The sequence below is a fragment of the Sus scrofa genome, chromosome 1, assembly GCF_000003025.6.
Source record: "Sus scrofa isolate TJ Tabasco breed Duroc chromosome 1, Sscrofa11.1, whole genome shotgun sequence".
In the NCBI taxonomy this organism is placed as follows: domain Eukaryota; kingdom Metazoa; phylum Chordata; class Mammalia; order Artiodactyla; family Suidae; genus Sus; species Sus scrofa.
Genome location: NC_010443.5, coordinates 216,926,117 through 216,952,675, shown reverse-complemented (window position 1 = coordinate 216,952,675; position 26,559 = coordinate 216,926,117). Strand labels below are relative to the sequence as shown.

General features: G+C 36.3%; 1 protein-coding gene and 1 pseudogene across 5 annotated transcripts in view; both read left to right on the top strand.

Annotated features, from left to right (window-relative positions):
* Positions 1-26,559, top strand: part of JAK2 (Janus kinase 2) — a 152,567-nt gene that overhangs the window by 49,635 nt on the left and 76,373 nt on the right. For all 5 annotated transcript variants that reach the window (XM_021082799.1, XM_021082802.1, XM_021082809.1 and 2 more), the window contains 2 exon segments: positions 1,674-1,924; positions 19,056-19,179. In XM_021082799.1, the coding sequence (XP_020938458.1) occupies positions 1,699-1,924; positions 19,056-19,179 (350 nt within the window). In that variant the 5' untranslated portion in view covers positions 1,674-1,698.
* Positions 20,831-23,675, top strand: LOC110255579 (annotated as a pseudogene).

The following is a 26,559-nucleotide window of genomic DNA, read 5'->3' as shown; positions in this document are numbered from 1 at the left end:
GAGGATGTGGGGAAAGGCAGCCCTCATAAATTGTTGGTGGGGATGTGAACTGGTACAGCCATTTTGGAAACAGTATGGAATTCTTCAAGAAACTGAAAACAGTACTATCATATAATTGAGCAATATCCAACGGAAATTTAAACATTATTCTGAAGCAATAGCTGTACTTCCATATTCATTGCCACATTATTTGCAACAGCTGAGGTATTTGTTGGCAGACTAATGGATCAAGAAAACACACACACACACACACACACACACACACACACACACACACACACACACACACACACACGAATATTATCCAGCCTTTAAAAAAGGAATACTTGTCATTCGTGACAACATGGATGAGCCTGGAGGGCTTTATTCTCTTGGCCTTTCCTTCATGGTTACTTCATAGTTTTAAGGTGACCACCCTACCCTATATTCATGCTTAGATTCAGATAGAAAGGAGGTGAAGGGGAAAAAGCGAAAGTAGGCATGCCAGCTAAGTTGGCTTTTTTAAAAGGAAGGGTCCTGAAAGTACCACCCAACAACTTTCACTTAAATCTCATTTGATGAGACTGGTTTACATGGCTGTCCATCTGTGGGGAAGTAGAGTTTTTTTGGGGGTAGGTGGGTACTTTGGTGTACTCCTCCCCTGCCCCCAATTGGGCATCTGTATCAGGAAAAAAGGAGAACATGTATATTGGGTATGTAGTTGCAATTTTGTTACAAGTATCCATCTGTATATTTAATCCTTTCCTGAATGGTATAACTTCTCAAATGCTTCAGTCAGCCCAATGGATTATTAAACATATTTTGTGTCTTTCTATTCTTTAGCACAGTTGCACTCTCTTATAATGTTCTTACTCTTCCATCCATCTAAATCCAATTCATTGTTCAAGATGAGTTTTAAATAATAAAGCTAATCAGTTAATCCCATTTTGAAATATTGTTTTCCAGAGACCAATAAGCAGTTGTCAGAGAAATCCATTTGTTGAGAAATTATGTTACTTTGTGTAATCTCTTCTGTTGTCTACAGCTGATTTTGTTTGCTTTGTTAGTGTTACATATTTATATTGTGGTTCCTCAGTTAGGATATAAGCTTCACTTTTATTGTCTGTGTCTATAGGAAGTTTATAATTTTGATGTGTCTCACTGTGCTTTGTATATGATAGTATAGTTTTTTTTTTTTTTTTTAAACAATTGAAGTTTTGTGGCAAGTGGAGCAAGGCTATCAGTGCCATTTTTACCAAAAGCATTTGCTCACTTTGTGTCACATTTTGGTAATTTCAGTATTTCAAACTTTATCATTACTATATTTGTTATGGTGATCTGTGATCAGAGATCTTTGCTATTACTATTGTGAAAAGAGAACAAATTGCTGAAGGCTCAGATGATGGTTAGCATTTCTTAGCAGTAAAGTATTTTTTAAGGTATATACAATTTTTTAGACATAATGCTATTGCATACCTAGTAGACTACAGTATACTATAAAAATAACTTCTATATGCACGGGGGAACCAAAAGATTTGTATGATTCGCTTTATTGCACTGGTTTGGAACTGAGAATGTCTGTACCTGATATTTCTGTTAATGGATAGAGTCACTGATGTCAGTGAAGACTTCCTTATATATGAAGTATAACTTAGCAATATCACTTTCATTTGTAATTTTGTTTTATCTTACAGCCAAATGTTCTGAAAAAGATTCTGCATGGGAATGGCTTGCCTCACAATGACGGAAATGGAAGGAACATCCACATCTCCTGTACATCAGAATGGTGATATTCCTGGAAATGCTAATTCTGTGAAGCAAATAGATCCAGTCCTACAGGTCTATCTTTATCACTCCCTTGGGAAAGCTGAGGGGGATTATTTGAAGTTTCCAGCTGGAGAGTATGTTGCAGAAGAAATTTGTGTTGCTGCTTCTAAAGCTTGTGGTAAGTATTAAAAAATAGTGTTTTCCTTCTTACTAATAAATCATTGCTTTAATTATACTACTCTAACACAATGTACATATATAATGTATTTTTTATGTTTCTGTGGCTGACAAGTGTTTTCATATGCATATAAAATGAGAATATCACTAAAGTAGAATTTAAGGTCAATCTCTTTTGAGCTAGTGGTGTAGACTGAATGTTTGTGTTCCCCCAAATTTGTGTTGAAACCTACTCCCCCTATGTGGTGATATTTGGAAGTGGGACTTTGGAGAGATGAATCCATCATGAGGGTGGATCCCTCATCTATGGGACTAGTACCCTTGTAAAAGAGACCCCTTCGAGCTCTTTTGCCCTTTCTGCCATGTGTGGACATAGCAAGAATATGAATAAGATGAATCATCTATGAACCAGAAATTGGGTCCTCATTAGACACCATATCTGCTGGTTTTGTGCTTCCCACCCTCTAGAAATATGAGATGTTTTCTGTTTTTCATAAGTCACTTAGTCTATGGTGTTTTTATTATAGCATCCTGGATGGGCTAAAACAAAAATGAGTACTGAGAAGTGGGGGGCTGTTGTAACAAATTCCTAAAAATGTAAAAGTGGCTTTGGAACTGGGTAATGAATAATGGAAGAGGTTCGAGGTACATGCTAGGAAAAGCCTGCATTGTTGTGATCAGACCTTTATAGGAAATTCTGGTGAGTACTCAGAAAGAAAGAAGAGCCATAGAGAAAACCTCAGTCGTCTTAGAGAATATCTATATAATCCTGCACAGAATAGGAGTATAATTACCTACAGTAAAGACCATTCTGATGAAGTCTCAGATGGAAATGAGGACCATGTTATTGGAAACTGGAGGAAAAGCTATCCTGGTAAAGTGTTAAAAGAACGTGCCTGAGTTATGTTCATGTTTTTGTGTTTTGTAGCAGGTAGAACTTGTGAGCCTTGAAATTGATATTTACCTAAAGTAATTTCTAAGCAAAGTGTGGAAGATGTGAACTTGACTCTTTCTAATGGTTTATAGTTATAAAAAATTTAATAAACCAAAATCTCAATAAAATAGAGTCAGGAGACTAGAAGGGGTAGTTCTCATGCCTTGCATGGGTAGCAGAGCCCAACAGAAAGAAGAACGTCTCTTCTTTTCTGACAAGGACTCAGACAATGAAAAGCCTATGATTCTTTGTTTACTGTGACTCTCCCAACTTCCTTTTCCCCTCTATAAAAGTGTCTCATTTCCTTGCCATGGGGAAGCTTGCATATGGCTCACCATGGCTGCAGGCCACAAATTGCAGTTCTCTGCTAATCCTAAATAAATTCTTCTTTTCTGGAGAACTATCTGGCACTCTATTTGTTTTAGATCAACAGTAAAATTTGAAAAGGGAGAAATACCTTAAAGACATAAATGTGGAGGTAGGCATTAGGAAGGTTACATCTTGTGAGTTATTGTGAAGTTGAGGAATGAAAGTTACCTGAAGTCACATGAGAAGTTGTAACACATAAATAGATGCTATGGCTCATGACACATCTGGTAAACTGAGGTAGATATTAAGTGTTTGTTCCATATATGTTGTCAATTTGGATTCCAGGCCGAAAGAGTCCTTGCTGAGACATGATGTTCTTCTGGTAAGAGGCAAGGAAACATGAGGGCTCCTAGACACTTGAAATAACTCTTCTTGGGACTAACTCATTGTCGTTCTGGTCAGATCCCCCAAATCATGTGGCCAGGCCAACATTTGGGGGTGGTACTCAGAAATTGTGAGGAGAGAATGACTGTGAACAATGTTATCTACTACAGTTTTCCCTCTTGGCCACAAATAATTTTTCTTTCTTCAACATTCACAGTAAACTCTCTCATTCCCTAATGAGGATACTCAAAGGTGTGATTGAATCAGGCTCAAAATCCAGGCACTCCTTATAATCTCTATCAGGTCCAGATGTCATTCTGCTTGATTCAGATATTTGTCAACTGGAAAGACAATTATTCTGATAACCATATTATCTACTTCCTGACAAGTTATATGTCAAAGATAGGATATGAGATAATTTCCTCAAGCAAAGTGATAGCAAAGTTTAGACACAGTAACAGTTATCTTTTGAAATCCTTCTACCTCTCTCTGAGCCCTTTGCCAATTATTCTTCCTTGACTGTGCTACTCCAGTACCTAGTATCTTCATATTCCTTTCCCTTCTCATTCTCAAATACTCTTGATTGTATCTAGCTGCAATCAAGACTTTGTCAGTGACCCTTTTTTCAGTATGGCTTTGATGATAAAATCATTTGCAGTAGGTTTAAATGACAAGTAGTTTTAATATTGAGATGCTTGTATTTAATGAAGAATCTTGATCTATAGTAACCTCTAATTGTAAAAATATTTAGGGAAAAGGTATTTTTTCAAAAGACCTTTATTCTTTCTTAGTCCCCAAAGAGTAGAATATTGGAGTTCCTGTCATGGCGCAGTGGTTAATGAATCTGACTAGGAACCATGAGGTTGCGGGTTTGATCCCTGGCCTTGCTCAATGGGTTAAGGATCCGGTGTTGCTGTGAGCTGTGGTGTAGGTTGCAGACGCGGCTCGGATCCCGTGTTGCTGTGGTGTAGGCTGTGGCATAGGCTGGCAGCTACAGCTCCGATTCGACCCCTAGCCTGGGATCCTCCATATGCTGCGGGAGCGGCCCAAGAAATGGCAAAAAGACAAAAAAAAAAAAAAAAAAAAAAAAAGTAGGATATGGAGTTAAAGTTATATCTGTAAACCATTCATATCTTTCAGCTAGCAAAAATTTATTGACATTGTATTAATTACTTTATATATGTTATCCAGTTCTTAATTCTTAAAACACTAGAGTGTGTAGTTATGGTAGTGTAAGAACCTGACAGTTAGCTATAAATTATCTTAGCTTTTGTTTGATTGAAAAGTCTTTGTTTTACCACTATTTTTGAAAGACATTTTAGGTGAGTATAGAAATCATTTTTTGTTTCTTTGTGCTTAATGTGCCTTTTTTCTTTCTTTCTTTCTTTCTTTTTTTTTCTGGCTGTGTACCCATGGCATGTGGAAATTTGTGGGCCAGGATTGAACTGGCGCCACAGAAGTAACAATGCTGGATCCTTAACCCACTGCACCACAAGGGAACTCTGGAACATAAGTTTTTTAAAAATCAAACTTACAGATCTTCAAATAAGAGAAAACCATTTTTTCATTTTGATGATACCTTTCTCTTTAAAAAACTATTTTTTAGTTAGAATATAATTAGAATGAGGCTTGTGATTATGACATTGTGATTTACATTGCTGCCTGTTGGATTTTGTAGTATTCTTTTAAGTAGTGATAGACCTTGTTCTGGCATATGGCTGGGTAACTTGTGTCTTACTTTGCTGCTTTTGAGAATTCTTTTTTTCTTAATTGTGAAATAACTCAGTACTTTAAATATATTCACAGAGCTGTGAAGTCATCATATCAGTTTTCACAACCCAGAGAGAGAAACCTCATACCCATCAGAAGTCACATCCCATTTCTTACCCAGCTCCCCAACCACTAATATACTTAGGTCTCTAGGAATGTGCATATTTAGGACATTATATAAAAGTAGAATGATTCAGAGTTCCTGTTGTGGTGCAGTGGAAATGAACCCGACTAGTATTCATGAGGATGTGGGTTCGATCCCTGGCCTTGCTCAGTGGGTCAGGGATCTGGCATGGCTGTGAGCTATGGTGTAGGTCGCAGAAGTGGCGCAGATCCCATTGGTGTAGGCTGGCAGCTATAGCTCCGATTGTACCCCTAGCCTGGGAACCTACATATGTCCTGGGTGCAGTACTAAAAAAAAAACAAAACAAAAAAAAAAAAGAAGAAGAAGAAAAAGAATGAGTCAACATGTGGCACTTTGTCACTAGGCATTGAATTCATATGGTAATCTAGTGCTTAACCTTTGGAGACCTTGCTAGAATGTTTTCAAAGTAGCTGTACCACATTACCAGCAGTGTATGAAAGCCTCAGTTTCTCTACATCTGCAACACCTGTTATAACCCTCTTTTTAGTAATAGTTGAACTAGGGAGTAAGAAGTAGTATCTCATGTTTATTTTTTGGAGAAAGCTTTATTGATATATATAATTCAGTACATTACATTTCAGGTAATATATTTCACCCTTCTAGAGTATAACATAGTTTGTACTGTGCTCACAGAAAAGTCCTCTCATCACCACAGTTTTATTTATTCATTTATTTATTTTGCTTTTTAGGGCCACATCTGTGGCATATGGAAGTTCCCAAGCTAGGGGTCTAATTGGAGCCATAGTTGCTGGCCTATGCCACAGCGACAATGCAGTATCTGAGCCTCATCTGCAACCTACGTACACCACAGCCCATGGCAACGGCGGATCCTTAACCCATTGAGCGAGGCCAGGGATTAAATCCTCATTCTCATGAATACTAGTTGGGTTTGTTTCTGTTGAGCCGCAATGGGAACTCTACCACAGTCAATTTTATTTCATTTTTTAAATTTATTTTATTTTTATTTTTTTATTTTTTTTAACTTTTTGCCATTTCTTGGGCCGCTCCCGTGGCATATGGAGGTTCCCAGGCTAGGGGGCGAATCAGAACTGTAGCCACTGGCCTATGCCAGAGCCACAGCAACGCGGGATCCGAGCCGCGTCTGCAACCTACACCACAGCTCACGGCAATACTGGATCCTTAACCCACTGAGCAAGGCCAGGGATCGAACCCACAACCTCATGGTTCCTAATCGGATTCGTTAACCACTGAGTAACGATGGGAACTCCATACCACAGTCAATTTTAGAACATTTTCTTGAGCCTCACAAAACCTGTGTGCTTTTTGGGTATCCCTTCCCAATCATCCATCCCTCCCTGGTCTTAGGCAGCTGCTAATCTACTTTCTGTATCAATAAATTTGTCTCTTCTAAATATTTCATATAAATGGGATCATATAATATTTGGACTTTTGTTACTGGCTTCTTACATGCATATAATGTTGATAAGATTCATTCATGTTGTATCATCTAAGAGTACTTAATTCTTTTATGGCTGATTAATATTCCATTGTGTGCAGAGGCAGGGTTTGATTCCTGGCTTGGTGCAGTGGGATAAAGGATCTGGCATCTCCACAGCTGTAGCATAGGCCGCAGCTATGGCTCAAATTCAGTCCTTGGCCCAGGAACTTCCATGTGCTGCTGGTGTGGCCATGAAAAAAAAAAAAAAGAAGAAGAATGTTTCCATATGCATGCTTTATTTGCATGGTTACATTTAAACTAAATGCTACTTTTTTGCTAAGGTTCTCTTCCCAGTATTTTTTTTTTTTTTCAAGGCGGTCTTCTATCAGGTCTTTATGACATCTTCTCGGGCAGGTTCATGTCCACTCTGTTATGTAACTAGAACACTGGTTATGTGAAACATTTTGTGGATAGAGGACAGGCAGTCACTTTTACCTTTTAAGAAGTAGTATGTGCAGGGTACAAAAATATGAGATTATGATTCTATTCACTTGATTGATGAGATAATGTTCTTCAAAATTTTCAAGTTTAAAATATTTTTTCAATGCAGATTAGCCTAGATCAAAATGCTACTCAGGTGAGATAACTGTTCCTCAGCTTATTTGAATGGTATTATTTCCTGTCGTCTTACAGTTATTTTAAAGTTTGGAGAATGACAAGCCATCATTCTTCATAGGTTTTTTTTTTTTGGAAGAAGAATGTGGAATTATTTATTTATTTAATTGTTATTTCATTCTCTGTAGTTTCAAGGTGACATGCCTGTTGAACCATTGTCTGGGTATTTGTTGCTGTCTTTTTTCCTTTATTTCTTTCCTTTTACTTTTTTCTTTTTCACAAAAGCCTTACTGTTTTTATTTAATGAATTATTTTTTAAAAAGAAGTTTCTTCTCCATTGTACTCTTACCTTCCTTTTTGTTTAGTCCCATCCTGCTAAGACAGTAATATCTTAGGAATATCTCTCATAGTTTACTCCAGAATCATATAGGGGCAGAAAATCCATCTTGCTCCCATACATACAGTCATTAAGATTTTGAGATCATTATTTTATAAAATGCAGTCATATTATATATCCTTGCCTGCTTCTTGCTTTTCTCATGAAAACACACATTGTAAAAAAACCTATTCAAGCCAAATACTTTTGTACTAACTCATTCTTTTTATTGTTTCATAATGGTCCATGGCATTGATTATACCACTACAATTTTTCATATTTTCTGCTCCTGAATTTACATTTTCTTTCTTTCTTACTACTACGTTTTTAGAAGTGTATAGGAGAGATTACATTTTACTACTACTACTACTGCATTCTTAGGAGTGTATAGGAGAAACTACTGGAGAAAGGGGTATTTAGAATTTTTACTGATGCTGATTTCTCAAAATTATGCCAATATTGCTTTCTCAGAGACTGTACCAGTTTACATTTCTAGCATAGTTTCCCTTTTACTACAGTTCATTCAGCACTAGATGTTATCCTTCTTATTATTCTTGCTGTTGAATGGGTATAAAGTGTTATCACATAGTTTAAAATTGCATTTTGTTCAGTACTCAGTATTACCATCCTTTTTCATGTTTATTCGTTTTTTGGATTGCTCTATTGCGAATAATTTCCATTTTTTTGCCATTTTCACTTTTAGTTTTTTTTCTTTTGCCTTTTTATTTATTTTATTTTGTTTTTTAGGTATAATCGACTTACAGGGTTAGTTTCTGGCATACAGTAAAGTGATCCAGTTTTATATCTGTATCTATATTCTTTTTCATATTGTTTTCCATTATTGTTTATTATAAGGTATTGAACATAGTTGCCTGTGCTATATAGTAGGTCACTGTTTATTTTATATGTAGCAGTTTGTATCTGCTAATCTTAAACTTTGAATTTATCTCTCTCTCACTTTCCCTTTTTATAACCATAGGTTTGTTTTCTTTGTGAGTCTGTTTCTGTTTGGTAAATAATTTCATTTGTATCATATTTTAGATTCCACGTATAAGTGATATATGATACTTGTCTTTGATTTCATTTAGTATGATAATCTCTAGGTCCATCCATGTTGCTGCAAATGGCATTATTTCCTTCTTTTTTTTTTTAATTGCCAAGTGGTATATCTTCTTTATCCATTCCTCTGTCAGTGGACATGTAAGTTGCTTCCATGTCTTGGCTATTGTATATAGTGCTGTTTTGAACAATTGGGGTATATATATCTTTTTGAATTATAGTTTTCTCTGGATATATGCTCAAGGGTAGGATTGCTGTATCATATGGTAACTCTATTTTTAGTGTTTTTAAGGAACCTTGATATGTTTTCCATAGTGGCTATACCAGTTGACATTCCCATCAACAGTGTAGGAGGGTTCCCTTTTATCCACACCTTTTCCAGCATTTATTATTTCTAGACTGTTTAATGATGGCCATTCCGATTGGTGTAAGGTGATACCTCATTGTAGTTTTGATTTGCATTTCTCTAATAATTAGTAATGTTGAGTAACTTTTCATGTGTGTATTTGTCACCTGTATATCTTCTTTGGGGAAATGTCTGTTTAAGTCTTCTGCCCATTTTTTTGATTGGGTTGTTTGTTTTTTTGTTACTGAATTATATGAGCTTTTCATATATTTTGGAAATTAATCCCTTGTTGGTTGCATCATTTGCGCATATTTTCTCCCATCCCTTAGTTTGTCTTTTCCTTTTGTTTATCCTTTCCTTTGCTAATACAAGTTTAATTAGGTCCCCTTTATTTTTGCTTTTATTTTTATTGCCTTGGGAGATTCGCTTAAAAAGTATTGCTAAGATTTATGTCAAATAATGTTTTGCCTGAATTCTCTTGTAAGAGTTTTATGGTATCATGTTTAATGTTTAAATCCTTAAGCCATTTCTTTTTGTGTGTGGTATAAGAGTGTTCTAACTTCATTGATTTACATGTGGGCGTCCAGCTTTCCCAGCACTGCTTGCTGGAGAGACTGTTTTTTCTCCATTAGGTATCCTTGCCTCCTTTGTCAAATAATAATTGATGGTAGATGTGTGAGTGTATTTCTGGGCTCCCTGTTCTGTTCCGTTGATCCATATGTCTGGTTTTTTGCCAGTACCATTCCATTTTGGTTACTGTAGCTTTGTAGTATTGTCTGAAATCTGGGAGGGCTTTGCTTCCAGATTTGTTCTTTTTCCTCTGGATTTCTTTGGCAGTTCTGGGTCTCTTATAGTACCATATAAATTCTTGGATTGGAGTTCCCGTCGTGGCTCAGTGGTTAACGAATCCAACTAGGAACCATGAGGTTGCGGGTGCGACCCCTGGCCTTGCTCAGTGGGTTAAAGATCCGGCGTGGCCGTGAGCTGTGGTGGAGGTTGCAGATGTGCTCGGATCCCGTGTTGCTGTGGCTCTGGTGCAGGCTGGTGGCTACAGTTCTGATTCGACCCCTAGCCTGGGAAGCTCCATGTGCTGCGGGAGCGGCCCAAGAAATGTCAAAAAGACAAAATAAATAAATAAATAAATAAATTCTTGGATTATTTGTTCTTGTTCTGTGAAAAATGTCAAGGGTAGTTTAATATGGATTGTACTGTCTGTAAATTTTACTCAGTGTGGTCATTTTAACAATATTCTTCCAATCCATGATTTTGGGATATCTTTCTGTTACTTTAAATCATATTCACTTTCCTTGATCAACAGTGTTTTATAGTTCTCAGTGTATAAGTCTTTCAACTTGGTTAAGTTTATGCCTAAATTTTTTTTGATGTAATTTTTTTTTTTTTTTTTTTAAGTGGCCGCACATATAGCATATGGAAGTTACTAGGCTAGGGGTCAGATCAGAGCTTCAGCTAAGGCCTTTGCCACCACCACTGCAACACTGGATCTGAGCCACATCTGTGACCTACGCCACAGCTTGTGGCAACACTGGGTCCTTAACCCACTGAGTGAGGCCAGAGGTCAAACCTGTATTCTCTTAACCTGCTGAGCCACAGTGGAACTTAGTTTTTAGATAAAATTTTAAAAGAGGTTTTTCTTTTTACTTTCCCTTTCAGAGATTTCCTTGTTACTATAGAGAAATGCAGCATAATTCTATATGTTAATCTTGTATCCTGCTACTTTGCTGAACTTGGTTATCAGATCTAGGAATTTTTGTGTGGAATCCTTAGAGTTTTCTATATATATAGTATCATGTCATCTGCATATAGTGTGACAATTTTACCTCTTTTTTTTTTTTTTTTTTCTTGTCTGATTACTGTGGTTAGGACTTTCAATACTATGTTTAATAGAAGTGCTGAGAGTGGGCATCCTTGTGTTGTTCCAGATTGTACTGGGAAGACTTTCAGCTTTTCACTGTTGAGTATTATGTTGGCTGTGGTTTTGTCATAAATAGCTTTTATTCTATTGAGATATGTATGTTACCTCTATATCTGCTATGGTAAAGAGTTTTCTTTTATTTATTTATTTATTTATTTTTTTGTCTTTTTGCTATTTCTTTGGGCCGCTCCCACGGCATATGGAGATTCCCAGGCTAGGGGTCGAATCAGAACTGTAGCCACCGGCCAACGCCAGAGCCACAGCAACGCAGGATCCCAGCCGTGTCTGCAACCTACACCACAGCTCACGGCCACGCCGGATCGTTAACCCACTGAGCAAGGGCAGGGACCGAACCCACAACCTCATGGTTCCTAGTCGGATTCGTTAACCACTGTGCCACGACGGGAATTCCGAGTTTTCTTTTTTTTAATGAGTGGATTTTTTTTTCCATGAATGGATGTTGAACTTTATTGGATGTTTTTTGTGCATCTCTCGAGATGGTCATGTGGGTTTTGTCTTTTGTTTAGGTAATGTATTACATTGATTAAATATGCATTGTGTTGAACCGTCCTTATGACTCTGGGATGAATCCAACTTGCTTGTGGTATATGATCTCTTTTAGGTGTTGTTGGATTCAGGTTGCTAATATTTTGTTGAGGGTTTCTGCATCTGTATCCTTCAAAGATACTGGCTATAATTTTCTTTTTTGGTGGTATCAAGATAATGGTGGCTTCATCACTTGACTTTGGGAGTGCTCCTTTCTCTTCAATCTTTAGGAAGGGTTTTGAAAAGAATCTGTTCTTGTATGTTTGTTAGAATTCTGGAGACAATCCTGTCCTAGACTTTGACTTTTTTTCCTCTCTGTTTTGACTGCTTTCATGACATATGGAATTTCCAGGCCAGGCATTGAATCCAAGTCGAATCTACGACCTACACAGACTGCTGCGACCATAGCTGCAGCAATACTGGATCCTTAACTCACTGCACCAGGCTGGGGATTGAACCAACAGTGCTATAGAGACAAACTGGATCACTAACCTACTGTTACACAGCAGGAACTCCCTGTCCTGGACTTTTGTTTGCAGGGAGTTTTTGTTTGTTTGTTTTTTTATGGTTGCAGATTCAATTTCACTTCTTGTGATCGGTCTTTTCAAATTATCTAATTCTTACTCATTCAGTTTTAATGGGCTGTATATTTCTAGAAACTTGCCCCTTCTAGGTTGTCCAATTCATTGACATATAATTGTTCAGAGTAATCTCTTACGATTTTTTGTATTTCTGAGGAATCTTGCTATTTTTTCTTTCATTTCTCAATTTGTTTCTTTGGTTATTCTCTCTTCTTGGTGTACTTGGGCAGAGGTTTGTGGATTTTGTTTACCTTTTAAAAAACCAACTCTTGAAGTTCCCATCATGGCTCAGCGGTTAACAAACTTAACTAGTAACCATGAGGATATGGATTTGATCCCTGGCCTTGCTCAGTGGGTTAAGGATCTGGCATTGCTGTGAGCTGTGGTGTAGGTCACAAATGTGGCTTGGATCTGGCATTGCTGTGGCTGTGGCATAGCATGGCAGCTGCAACTCTGATTCAACCCCTAACCTGGGAACCTCTGTATGCTGGAGTGTGGCCCTCAAAAAACAAAACAAAAAGACCCCCCAAAACCCGGCCCTTGGTTTTACTGATATTTTCCTCTATTTTATTTCCTCTCCAATCTTTATTACTTCCTTCCTTCTGCTGAATTTAGTTGTGGATTCTTCTTTTTTTCTAACTTTTTTGATGGTATGTTGGGTTATTTGAGTTTTCTTGCTTTTTTTGAGCAAAGCCCGTATTGTTATGATCTTCCTTCTGAGAACTGCTTTTGCTGCATCCCAGTGTGTTTTCATTGTCATTTGTCTTGAGATATTTAAAAATTTTTCCCTTTGATTTCGTTGTTAACCCATTGGTTTTTTAGTAGCATTTTGGTTAGTCTCCAAGTAATTTTTTTTTTTCTTCTCTTTCTTTGATTTCTAGTTTCATGCTCTTGTGGTTAGAAAAGATGTTTGAAATAATTTCTATAATCTTAAATTTGTTGAGGCTTGTTTGTGCCCTTGTATGTGGTCTGTCCTAGAGAATGTTACATGTACACTTGGAAAGAATGTGTATTCTAATTTTTTTTTTTTTTTTTAGGATCTCTGTTGCCTTAATGATTTGTTCTCTGAAAGATCTGTCCATTGATCTTCCATTGATGTCAGTGGGTTGTTAAAGTCTCTTACTATAGTTTCTCCCTTTATATCTGTAATTATTTGTTTTATGTGTTTAGATGTTCCTATATTGAGTGCATATATGTTAATCATTGCAATATCGTCTTCCTGTATTGATCCTTTTTTATTATATCATGTTCTTTTTTTAAATTTATGACCTTTGATTTTTAAAAAAATTTTTTAAATGACTTTTTCCATTATACTTGGTTTACAGTGTTCTGTCAATTTTCTACTGTACAGCAAAGTGACTCAGTCACACATACCTATATATACATTCTTTTTCTCACCTTATCCTCCATCATGCTCCTCATAAGTGACTAGATATAGTTCTCAGTGACCTTTGTTTTAAAGTCTGTCTTATCTGATGTGAATATTGCTACCCCCACTTTCTTGTCATTTCTTTTTTTGTGAAATATCTTTTTTCATCCCCTTTCAATCTGTGTGTGTTCTTCATCCTAAAGTGGATCCCTTGTAGGCAGCATATTTGGGACTCTTGTTTATTATCCAACTTGCCACCCTATATCTTTTGATTGAACATTAAGTTTATAGGCATTTATGGTAATTGTTGATAGATTTGTATTTATTATTGCAATTTTAAACCTTTTTTTTCTAGCTGATTTTGTGTTTCTTTTTGTTCCTTTTTCCTTTTGTGATTTTTTTTTGATTTATGCCTAAGTTCTCTTCTTTTTAGTTACTGCGAACCTTTTTATGTTTTTGATTTGCAGTTATCTTGTTTTTCAAGCATGTTAACCCATTACTGTATATACTTGCTTTATGCTCATAGACATATAGGCTCAAACCCCTTTAAAAGAAAATATACATTTTTATTCCCCTCCCCCATTTCATGATTTTGATATTTTCCTCTACATCTTCATGTTTATCTTTTCGCTGTTCATTGTACTTACCATAGCTTTCACGAAATATTTTTGATTTTTTAAAAATTCGTGTACTGCCTTTTTCATTTATGAGTTTTTCCTTCCTATGGATTCTCACTTCTTTTCTATATAGAGAAGACATCTTAATATTTCTTTTAGAATAGGTTTAGTACTGCTGTATTCTTTTACTTTTTGCTTATCTCAGAAATTCATTATCTCTTTTTCTATTCTAAATTATAATCTTGCTAGGTAGAGTATCCTAGGTTACTAGTTTTTCCCTTTCAAGACTTTAGATATATCTTGCCACTCACTTCCAGCCTGCAGAGTTTCTGTGGAGAAATTAGCTGATAGCTTTACGGGGGTTCCTTTGTAACGTACTCTTAGTTTTTCTCTTGCTGCCTTTAAAATCCTCTTTTTATCTTAAACTTTGCCATTTTAATTAAAATGTGTCTTGGTGTAGTTCATCTTGTTTGGGACACTCTGCTCCCTGAACCTGGATATTTGTTTTCTTCATTAGGTTTGGGATGTTTTTACCATACTTTTTAAAAATACATTTAAATTTTTTTTTTTTTTTTTGCTTTGTAGGGCCATACCCACAGCATATGGAGGTTCCCAGTCCAGGGGTCTAATTGGAGCTACAGCTGCCAGCCTGCCACAGCCACAGCAGTGCGGGATCTGAACCGTGTCTGTGACCTATACCACAGCTCATGGCAATGCTGGATCCTTAATGCACTGAGCAAGGCCAGGGATCAGACATGCAACTTCATGGTTCCTAGTCAGATTTGTTTCCACTGCGCCACAATGGGAACACCTTAAAATGCATTTTTGATTCCCTTTTCTCTTTTCTCCTAGTGGAATCACTATTATGTGTAGATCAGCTTGCTAATAGGTCGTGTATATTGCTTTCGCTTTTGAAAATTTGCCTTTCTGTCTGCTGTTCTGATTGGGTGATGTCCATTATTCTGTCTTCAAGATTAGTTTTTTCCTTCTGGATTAATTAGTTTGCAGGGTTTTTTTACCTTTAGCTTGGTTTTCATCTTGGTAAATGAGTTTTCTAATTTTTATTGGCTCCTCTTTATAGTTTATAATTCCTTGTTACAGTGATTTGCATTTCTTTCTATAGCTTAAGTCCTTCACTACATATATGACTTTCTTTTTGAACTTGGGATCTGGTTGACTTCAGAGGTATGTTTCATTGTTCTTTCAAGGGATTTCTCTTGTTCTTTTAACTGGGAGTGCTTCCTCTGCTTCTAAATTTTACCTTTATTTGCCTATTAAATTAGAGAAGTAGTTGTCTACCATGATTTTGTAGGGCTGTTTGTGAGAGTTCCCCTGTGTAGACTGCATCAGTCCAATAGTTTTGGTGCTGTCTGTTTTAGTATGGATGCCTGCTTCATCTTTCTTCAGTGTGTGCTGGCCACTATCCCCTAAAAAGTGGGAGTGATTGATTTTGTGGTGCCCATAGTCTGCACTGGTCTCCATTAAGTGTGGCCTCTTTGCTCTGTCATTCTCACGGTCCTGTCAAGGGCAGCATCTGCTCCACAGGTATGGAGTAGGATCCCACAGATTGGTTTTTGTTATATAGTGTGGGCTCAGTGAGACTGTGGTCTTTCTGCTAGGAGAGGAGCCACTGATATTCCTCATTAGGAGCTATCCACTGGGAAGTATGCTCTGTAGTGTCTTCTGTCACCCATTCTGCACACTTAGAAAGTACACTGTTTTTGCACTGCCCTTGGCACCATCTCAGCTATGAAAATGCAGCAATCAGTCCAGATGTCCCTCAGGCACTGTTTACAAAGCCACCAGCACAGATCCATTGGTGCATATTCCTTGAAATCAGGCACCAGGATTCATCATAGTTGCCCACCTGGGAGCTACAGAATCAGCCCAGATACCAGGCCTACCTCTGTATGCATTTGCCAACCCAGACACTGAAGCGCCAGTGATCCACTTGGGTGTCCCGTAGACAGTGAGCTTACAAAGGTGCCAGTGGTGTAAATTAACCAAAGTTGCACAGTCTTAAGGACACAGCTCAGATTTCAGCCCCAATTCCAAAGACTGGGGACGCCTGGGGTCAGCTCGGGTTTCAGCCTCTGTGTAGGCAACCCATTATTATTTTGCTTTTTTAATACTGATTTTTTTTATTATAACGTATTTCAAGTAATACTTTGTATAGAAAGATAAAATATATTATCATATATATCAAATATATTATCAGTGTGCCCACCACCTACCTTTTATCATTTTCTTAAGACTTCTTTAACATGTCATTGTAATGAGTTATAATAATAAATTTTCCTAATTGAGCCGTCTCCTCACTCTTAGGATAAATGAACTTTGTCACAGTTTTTTAAAAAGAATCATTGCTTGATTTGGTTTGCGCATACTTCATTTTGGATTTTTGTATCTATTTTTATAAATGAGATTATTCTTTTATGATGTTTTTGTCTGATTTTGGTATTGTGGTCAAACTGAAGTCACAAAATTTGTCAGTTTTCCTGTTCTTGGGTTTTTGTTGTTGTTGTTCCTTGTAATAGTATACTTAAAATTAGAGTTTGTCTTTCATCTTGAGTTTAACTCATGTCTAAAATTTATTTGGGCCCGATGATGGTTTTTCTTTCTTCTTTTTCGTTGTTCCTTTTTTTCCTTTTTCCTTTCTTTTCCTTCTTTCTTCTCGATTTTTTAATTGGCTAAATTGTTTCTTTAGAAATTTTTCAATTTTTGAATCATTTTTTAGAGTGACATATATTTTCAACAGGTGTCCATTTATCTATATTTTCAAATTTATCGGCATAAATTTATTCTAGCACTCTTGTTTTCATAACTTCTAACTGTAGTTAAAAAATTCTTTTTTTTGTCTTTTTGCTGTTTCTTGGGCCGCTCCCGCGGCATATGGAGGTTCCCAGGCTAGGGGTCGAATCGGAGCTGCAGCCACCAGCCTACGCCAGAGCCACAGCAATGCGGGATCCGAGCCGCGTCTGCAACCTACACCACGCTCACGGCAATGCCGGATCGTTAACCCACTGAGCAAGGACAGGGACCAAACCCGCAACCTCATGGTTCCTAGTTGGATTCGTTAACCACTGCGCCACGACGGGAACTCCAAAAAATTCTTAATGTTTATCTGTGCCTTCTTTTTTAATCAGACTTGACAAAAATCTTATTTATTATATTAGTAATTACAAATAAACAGCTCTTTTCTTAGTCTCTCTATTGAATTTTTTTCTCTCCTAACTTCTGTCAAGTCCTTTCATCTGTCTTTGGGATTATTCTGGTTTTTTTTTTTTTTTTTTTTCCCTGTTGTACTGAGTTAGATAACTCAGTATCATTTTCTGTTTTTTTTCTAACATAAGCAGGTTATATCCACAGTTTTCCCTTTTGTGTCTTATTTTAGTTATATGCCATAATTTAATACATGGTATTGGTCATCACTCAGTATAAGTGCTTTTTAAGTTCTGTTATTATTACTTCTATGACCTGTGAGATATTTAGAAGTATTTGTAAGAATTCAACTATACAGTTTAGAAGTTGTTACTGAATTATGTTTTTATATGTAACTAATTGAAATTGTCATATTATTACATTACTATCTATGAATAGAAAGTTGTATTAATAACTTAAATAAAAATTTTATTTTATTTATTTATTTATTTTGTCTTTTTAGGGCCACACCTAAAAAGACATATGGAGGTTCCCAGGATGGGGGTCTAATCGGAGCTGCAGCCACCAGCCTATGCTATAGCCACAGCAATGCCGGATCTGAGCTGCATCTGCAACCTACATCACAGCTCACAGCAATGCCGGATCCCTGACCCGCTGAGCAAGGCCAGGGATCGAACCTGCAACCCCATAGCTCCTAGTCAGATTCGTTTCCACTGCGCCACTGTGGGAACTTCTTAAATAAAAATTTTAAATCTTTGTTATTACTGTGTCGGGTTGGTATCATTTTGCCTACAGCTGAAAAGAATGAATATTATAACAAGAATAAAAATACTTTCTATGTGAGGCTTCTGTTTACAAACATATAAGATTTAAAAAGTTTTTTCCTAAGTATTCATTTCTGATTTAATCAAAGTGTAGTGAGAAAACATGGTATGTATGATTATTCTCTGGCATTTTTGGAGACTAAAAGTGTGTATATATGAATATTCTCTATGTCCTTGGAAATAATATGCATTGTTTAATTATGTGGCTTAGGTGTTCTATGTTTTTAGAAAGTTTAGTGTCCTTCAGCCTTTTGTTAATGTACCTCCTAAAATATCTTTTAAAAAATCACTTAACCCTTGAATTTAAATTGATAATTAAAATTTTTCACTGTAAGTTTAAATAGGGTAGAGGATATAATGCTAGTGTGTTGTATAAAACTTGACATTTAAAAACAGAACTGTTTCAGTGTTCTTTAAATTAAACTGTTTAAGTGTTCTCTTCAATAACTTCTAAATATTTTAGTTATTTTCTACCCTCATTATCATTTAAAACATACACAGCTTTGGATCAGCCTTGATTTAGAGGACAACTGAAAAACTAGATAATTTTTAAAAATAATCTGCTTGAAAGAACCCCAGAAATAAAAATTTATAATACATGGGGAAAAAAGATATTTAAGAATTCAGTTGTATTATTGAACCAAAAGATTTGACTGCTACTGCATTTTGGGCTGATTTTAACAGTTGTTAACTTCAGCTCCATTATGCATTATAGATGTTATATTAATGTATCTAATAATTCCTTTTTCTGCTTCTTTCCTAGGAATCACACCTGTGTATCATAGTATGTTTGCTTTAATGAATGAAACAGAAAGGATCTGGTATCCACCCAACCATGTCTTCCATGTAGATGAATCTACCAGGCACAATGTACTCTACAGAATCAGGTACTTTCTCCAGTAAAATGACTAACTTAATGGTGAAAGGCAAAATGGGAGAAATTATCAACCATACACTTTTTTTCCGGCTGCACCCATGGTATGTGAAAGTTCCTGGGCCAAGGATAGAACCTGCACTACAGCAGTGACGACTCCAGATACTTACCTTGCTGAGCACACAGACACTCTTCAACCATATTTTTTAATCTTAAGGTCCTTAATGTCAGAGACTAGAACCAATTAGCACTTAATCTTCTTCATTTAAGACTCTGTTTCTCCACTAGAGGAAGTGTTCATACATGTTTTTTAACTAAAATACTCTGAGAATATAGCTGTTCTGGTGGGATGCTAGTTTACCACTTATCACTATAATTGAAATTTTAAAAGGATACGAATGGCTTTTACTAGCAAAATCCTAACTGTTTAGAATATTGATAGTTTTCCAGGAATTTTTTTTTAATTTTATTTTGTGTAGTAGTAATGTAATCTTGCATCTCTCCTTTTAAATGAATTTATGAAGTTCAAGTGAAGGAAGGATAAGATTTTGACAGTGTTTATTTACAACCTCAAATTATAAATTTATTTAATAATTGTTAGTAATATGTAATACCAATTTGGAGAAGTCCAGAGGTACTTTTTGAAGTAGAAAAAGAAAAAAAAAAAGGATTAAACAAAGAAATAAGTTTGATGTGATTCTTACTCATGAAATAGATCCATTCTATGTATAGAGTCAGTGTTGCATGGTAAAAAAAATCTTCAACTCATTCATGGTTTTGAAAAGAAAAGGAAGTCTCAATAAACTAAGACTTAAGAGAGACACCCTTACTCATATAAGGGGTTACTGCAAAAACATGTGGCAAATAATATTCTTAAATGGTAAAATGCTACATGCATTCTCTTTAAAGTCAGGAACAAGATAAAAATTACAGATAGCCACCATCACTGCTTGTATATGAGATTGTAATGGAGTTCCTAACCTGTACAGTAGGACATGGGGAAAAATAATTAAAATGTTTAATAATTGACAACATAGAATGAAAAATCATTATTTGGAGATAAGATTTTTAGCATAGAAAATATGAACAAATCTACAGACATCATTAATAACCATTCGGCAGGAGGCTAGGTCAATGTGATCAATATGTTAAAAAGTTAATTATTTCCACAAACAAACAAACAGAAAGGGATCATTTAAAATAACAACAAAACATAAAATGCCTAGGATCAAACCTGTTCTAAGTTATGTAAAACTTTATGAAGGTTTAAAGACTTCATAAAATTCTACATTTTTTTTTTTTTTTTTTTAATGGTTGCACTTGTGGCATATGGAAGTTCCTAGGCTGGGGGTTGAATCAGAGCTGCAGCTGCTGCTGGCCACAGCCCCTCAGCCAGAGCAGTGCTGGACCTTATGTCCAGCTTGTGGCAACACCAGATCCTTAACCCACTGAGCTAGGCTATGGATTGAACCCACATTCTTATGGACACTGCCAGGTCCTTAACTCAGTGAGCCACAATGGAAACTTCTAAAATTCTCCTTTTTTTGTCTTTTTAGGGCTGCACCCACGGCATATGGAGGTTCCCAGGCTAGGGGTCCAATCAGAGCTGTAGCTTCTGGCCTACGCCAGAGCCACAGCAACGCGGGATCTGAGCTGCGTCTGCGACCTACACCACAGCTCACAGCAACACTGGATCCTTAACCCACTGAGTGAGGCTAGGGATCGAACCCACGTCCTCACGGATGCTAGTCCAGTTCGTTAACCACTGAGTCACATTGGGAACTCCGAAATTCTGCATTTTGAAGAAGCATTCTGATGTGCTACATGTGATTGACAAAATATAAATATCTTACTAAAAATACTTTATCACTTTCTATAATTACTATACTTTCTGCAATTAGCAATATGTCTTTTTTAAAATATCTGTAGAGTGGTTATGTTTTTCTGTAAGAAGCTAGATAGTCAATATTTTAGGTATTTCAGAACATACTGTTTTTGCTATATTCAACTCTGTTATAGTGTGATAGCAGCCATAGACAATAACTAAATGAATGCATGTGATTGTGTTTTGGTAAAACTTTAAAAACTGGCAGTGGACCAGATTGGGCCAGTGGGCCATAATTTGCTCACTTCCTCTCAATAATTAAAAAAATGTTTCCCTCGGGGCACCTGGGAAGAGGCGCACGATATGGCAGATGACGAGAAACTGGAGAAGAAAAGGAGAATAGAGGAGCTTCTGGATGAGAAAATGGCAGTTGATGGTGGGTGTGGGGCCACTGGAGACTGGGAAGGTCACTGGAACCATGTAAAGAAGTTCCTTGAGTGATCTGGACCCTTCATACACTCTGATTTCAAACCAAGCACTGAATCTTTCCAGTTTTTGTTAGATATATGTAAAGTTCTAGTCATTGGAGCTGGCAGCTTAGGATGTGAGCTCCAGAAAAATCTGGCATTGTCTGGTTTTAGAGAGATTCATGTTATGGACGTGGACGCTATAGATGTTTCCAGTCTAAATAGGCAATTTTTATTTAGGCCTAAAGATACTAGAAGACCTAAGCTGAAGTTGCTGCATAATTTCTAAATGACAGAGTTCCTAATTGCAGTGTAGTTCCACATTTCAACAAGATTCAAAATTTTAATGACACTTTCTATCTGCAATTTCATATAATTGTATGTGGACTGGACTCTGTTATGGCCAGAAGATGGATAAATGGCATGCTGGTATCGCTTCTAAATTATGAAGATGGTGTATTAGAGCCAAGTTCCATTGTCCCTTTTTTACACAGGAGGACAGAAAGTTTTAAAGGAAGTGCCTGAGTAATTCTGCCTGGAATGACTGCTTGTATTGAATGTACACTGGCACTGTACCCATCACAGGTTAATTTTCCCATGTGTATTGTATTTTTGCCCAGGCTACCAGAGCTCTGTATTGAGTATGTAAGGATATTGCAGTGGCCTAAGGAGCAGCTTTTTGGAGAAGGGGCAACATTAAGTGGAGATAATATTGATCATATTCAGTGGATTTTCCAAAAATCCCTAGAGAGAGCATCGCAATATAATATTAGAGGTGTTACGTAGAGATTCACTTAAGAGGTGGTAAAATGAACAATTCTTGTAGTAGCTTCTATAAATGCAGTCATTGCAGCTGTATGTGCCACTGAGGTTTTTAAAATAGCCACAAGTGCATATATTCCCCTTAATAGTTACTTGGTATTCAGTGATATAGATGGAGTATACACATTCGCATCTGAAGCAGAGAGAAAGGAAAACTTCCCAGCTCTTAGCCAGCTTCTGCACAACATTCAGTTCTCTCCATCAGCTAAACTGCAGGTGATTTTGGATTGTTTAACCAGTAGTGCTTCTCTGCAGATGAAATCTGTAGCCGTAACAGCCATATTAGAGGGAAAAAAAAATAAAACACTTTACTGACAGACAGTAACCTCCATTGAAGAGTGCACAAGGCCAAATCTCTCCAAGACATTGAAAGAATTGGGACTCGTTCATGGGCAAGAACTGGCAGTTGCTGATGTCACCACACCACAGACTGTTCAAACTTCATTTTACTTCTTAAGGAAAATAAATCTGCACATGAGAGAAAACTCATGGAAATACTGTAATTCCTGGATGCTAAGAAATTTAATTGATGTCATTTTTAGCATTAGTGTTGCTGAAATTTGACTTTTTAAAATATATATAATGAACCACTTTTTTTGACTTTACAACTTTCCCTTGAAGACACACTTTTGGGGTTGGTGCTTATCAGCATTTTCATTAGTAATATGGAAAACAATATGTGGAGAGAGAGAGTATGAGGAAATGTATTGCTTCTTTTAGATGAGGCAAACACCGTCATGTGTTGTGGTCAAAGAACACACACTTCAGTTTTCATTTGTCCACCCACATATACAAAATATGTCCCTTTAGTGAAAATAAAAAAATTAAATTTAATAACATTAAATATGACAGCCTGACATCTAGGGCATATTCTACATAGCCTACTTCTTGCTTGTTTTAATATTCTTTTAATTGTGGCTGTCCAAGTGAAAATTATTGCAAAAGTTACTTTGTCCATGATAATTTGTAAGTGGTGTTATGGCCGAATACCTGTACATGGAAATGGGAAAATTTTCATGTGTTTACTTGCAGTGCTATAGAGGCCAATATGCACAACTTTTAAGCCAAGACCTGAAAGTTCTCTTAAAAGAATTGAATTTTTAAATAGCTGTCACTGATGCTTTTGCACTATTTATGAATAAAATCATATATTGTCTGCTTTTCTCACTGAAATGTTTTGAAGTATATTAAGTAGTTCCATAGTAATGTAGAAATATTTTTTAAGTGCAAGGCAGATTTACTAACATAAAAATTTTATGGTGCCTGAATTAATACTTTAGGGAGTTCCTGTTGTGGCGCAGTGTTAACAAATCTGACTAGTACCCATGAGAATGCGGGTTCAATTCCTGGCTTTGCTCAGTGGGTCAGGGATCTGGCATTGCCATGAGCTGTGGTATAAGTTGCAGACAGGCTTAGATTCCACATTGTGACTGTGGTATAGGCCAGCAGCTGTAGCTCTGATTCAACCCCTAGCCTGGAAACTTCCGTATGCCTCAGGTGCAGCCCTTAAAAAAGGCAAAAAACAAACGAAAAAACAAAAATCTTTATCAACAATAAATATCTACTGATTTAATTAAAAAACCTTTCCCTCATCAAATTCAGGAATTCCTCTAATTTTTGTTTTGTCCACACCCACGGCATGTGAAAATTCCCAGACCAGGTATCTAACCCATGTCAGAGCAAGCGGCTAAAAGCAGTTGCAGTGACAAACCAGATCCTTAAGGCGTTGAGCCACAGGAGAACTCTGAATTCCTTTTGTTTTTAAACTAAGGGATCATATTTCCATAGCTACCTATGATCAAAAGTTCCAAGGATAGTTTAACTGGAAACTACCTAAAAGGATATTTTATGTTATTTTTAAAAAATTCCAGCTGCCTTATGTTTAGAGGTTGTTAGGTATTTCCTTTATTACATATATATGGGTTATTTCAAAAACAGCATAAAAGAGTAACAATTATAAAACTGCATTGAAGAGCTTATAATCTATAAAGATGTAATTTGTATGACATAGAATAAAGGGAATGGAATAGAGTTTTTTAATTCTATGAAAATTAAGTTGATATTAATAACTAGATTGTTGTCAGTTGTAATCTTCTTAGAAACTCCTATGAAAATAACTCAAAAATATATAGTTTTGGGAGTTCCCACTTTGGCACAGTGGGTTAATGCTCTGGCTTGTCTCTGTGGAGGTTCGGTCCCCAGCCCAATGCAGTTGGTTAAGGATCTGTTGGAGCTTTAGCATAGGTCACCACTTCAGCTTGGATTTGATTCCTGTCCCCGGAATTTCCATCTGCCACAGGTGTGGCTCAAAAAGAAAAAGAAATATGTATATATAGTTTTGATACAATGAGAAACTTAATAGAAAATATCTGTAGCAGTAAGGAAGACTATATGAACAAAAAACATAAAAAGACAAAAAAAGCCTTATATAATACAAGTAGCAAAATGACAGATATAATAAATGCTACTTTAACAGTAGTTGCCGTAAATGTAAATGAATTAAACACTCAAAAGGCAGAGAAAGGCATACTAGATTGTAAAAAAATCATAAGTGTGCATCGATAAGAGGCACACTTTACATTCAAAAACACTATTAACTTGAAAGTAAAGGATTGAAAAAGATAGACTAGGCATTCGCTAACCGAAAGAGAACTAGAGCAGATATATTAATATCAGACAGGAGTTCCCATCATGGCTCAGTGGTTAACGAATACAACTAGGAACCATGAGATTGCGGGTTTGATCCCTGGCCTTGCTCAGTGGGTTAAAGATCTGGCGTTGCTGTGAGCTGTGGTGTAGGTCGCAGACGCGGCTCGGATCCCGTGTTGCTGTGGCTCTGGCGTAGGCCAGTGGCTACAGCCCTGATTAGACCCCTAGCCTGGGAACCTCCGTATGCCACAGAAGTGGACCTAGAAATGGCAAAAAGACAAAAAAAAAAAAAAAAAAATCAGACAAATTTGCCTTTTAAGATCTATATTTTTACTAAAGACAGAGGAAGCACTTTTTATAATGATCAAAAAGTTAATCTAGCAAGGAAACATAATAACATTTGTTTATAATTGTTATAAATTGGATTAACAGAGCTCCAAAATGCATGAAGCAACAGTAACATTTAAAGGGGAAAACAGACAATTCAACAATAATAGTTGGAGACTTTAGCACCTCACTTTGAATAATGGATAGAACAATTAGAAGATCAGCAGGGAAATAGAAGACTGGAACAACACTATAAAACAGCTAGATATACATATATAGAACACTCAACAACAGCATTGTACACATTCTTTTCAAGTGCATATGGAATATTCTCCAGGAAAGATCATATGTTAGCTCACAAAATAATTGTCCATAAATTTAAAATAACTGAAGTTATACAAAGTATATTCTTTGACCACTGTATAATTAAACTAGAAATCATTAACAGAAAGGAGTTCTGATGTGGCACAGAAGGTTAAGAATTGTGTGTGTTGTCACTGGGTGGCATGGGTTCATTCCCTGGCCTGGGAGCTTCTGCATGCCACGGGCACAGCCAATAAAAAAAAAAAAAAATTATAAATCATTAACAGAAGGATAAGTGAAAAATTCACAAATATGTGGCAATTAACAACACACTTCTAAATAACTAATAGGTCAAAAAAAATCATAAGGGAAAATAGAAAGTACTTTGATATGACTGAAAACAAAAACACACCATATCAAAACTCATGGTATGTAGCTAATGCTTGAAGGGAATTCATAGCCATAAACGCATATATTAAAAAAGAAAAAAAATTTCTCAGATCAATAACATTCTATTTTATAGAGCAGGAAAAGAAGAGTAAATTAAACTCAAAGCACACTGAGAGAAGAGAATAATAAAGATCAGAGTAGATATAAATAGAATGGAGAATAGAAAAACAGAAGCAAAAATCAAGAAACCAAAAGTTTGTTCTTTGAAAAGATCAAGAATATCAGTAATCCTTTAGCTAAACTACCAAGATAAAAAAAAAAAAGAGGAGCTTAAATTGTTAAAATGAGTAGTAAAAGAGGTAACATTCCCATGTCCTTATAGAAATAAAAAGTGTTATAAAGAACAACTCTATACCAACAAATTATATAATCAAGATAAAATGGACAAATGCTTAGGAAGACACCAACTATAGAATAAGAAGAAATAGAATGTGTGAATACACCTATAGCAAGTAAAGAAATGGAATGGAATTAGTAATTTAAAAAATTTTCCATAAAGGAAAGCTCTGGCCCAAGTGGCTTTACTGGAAATTCTGTTAAACTTGTAAGT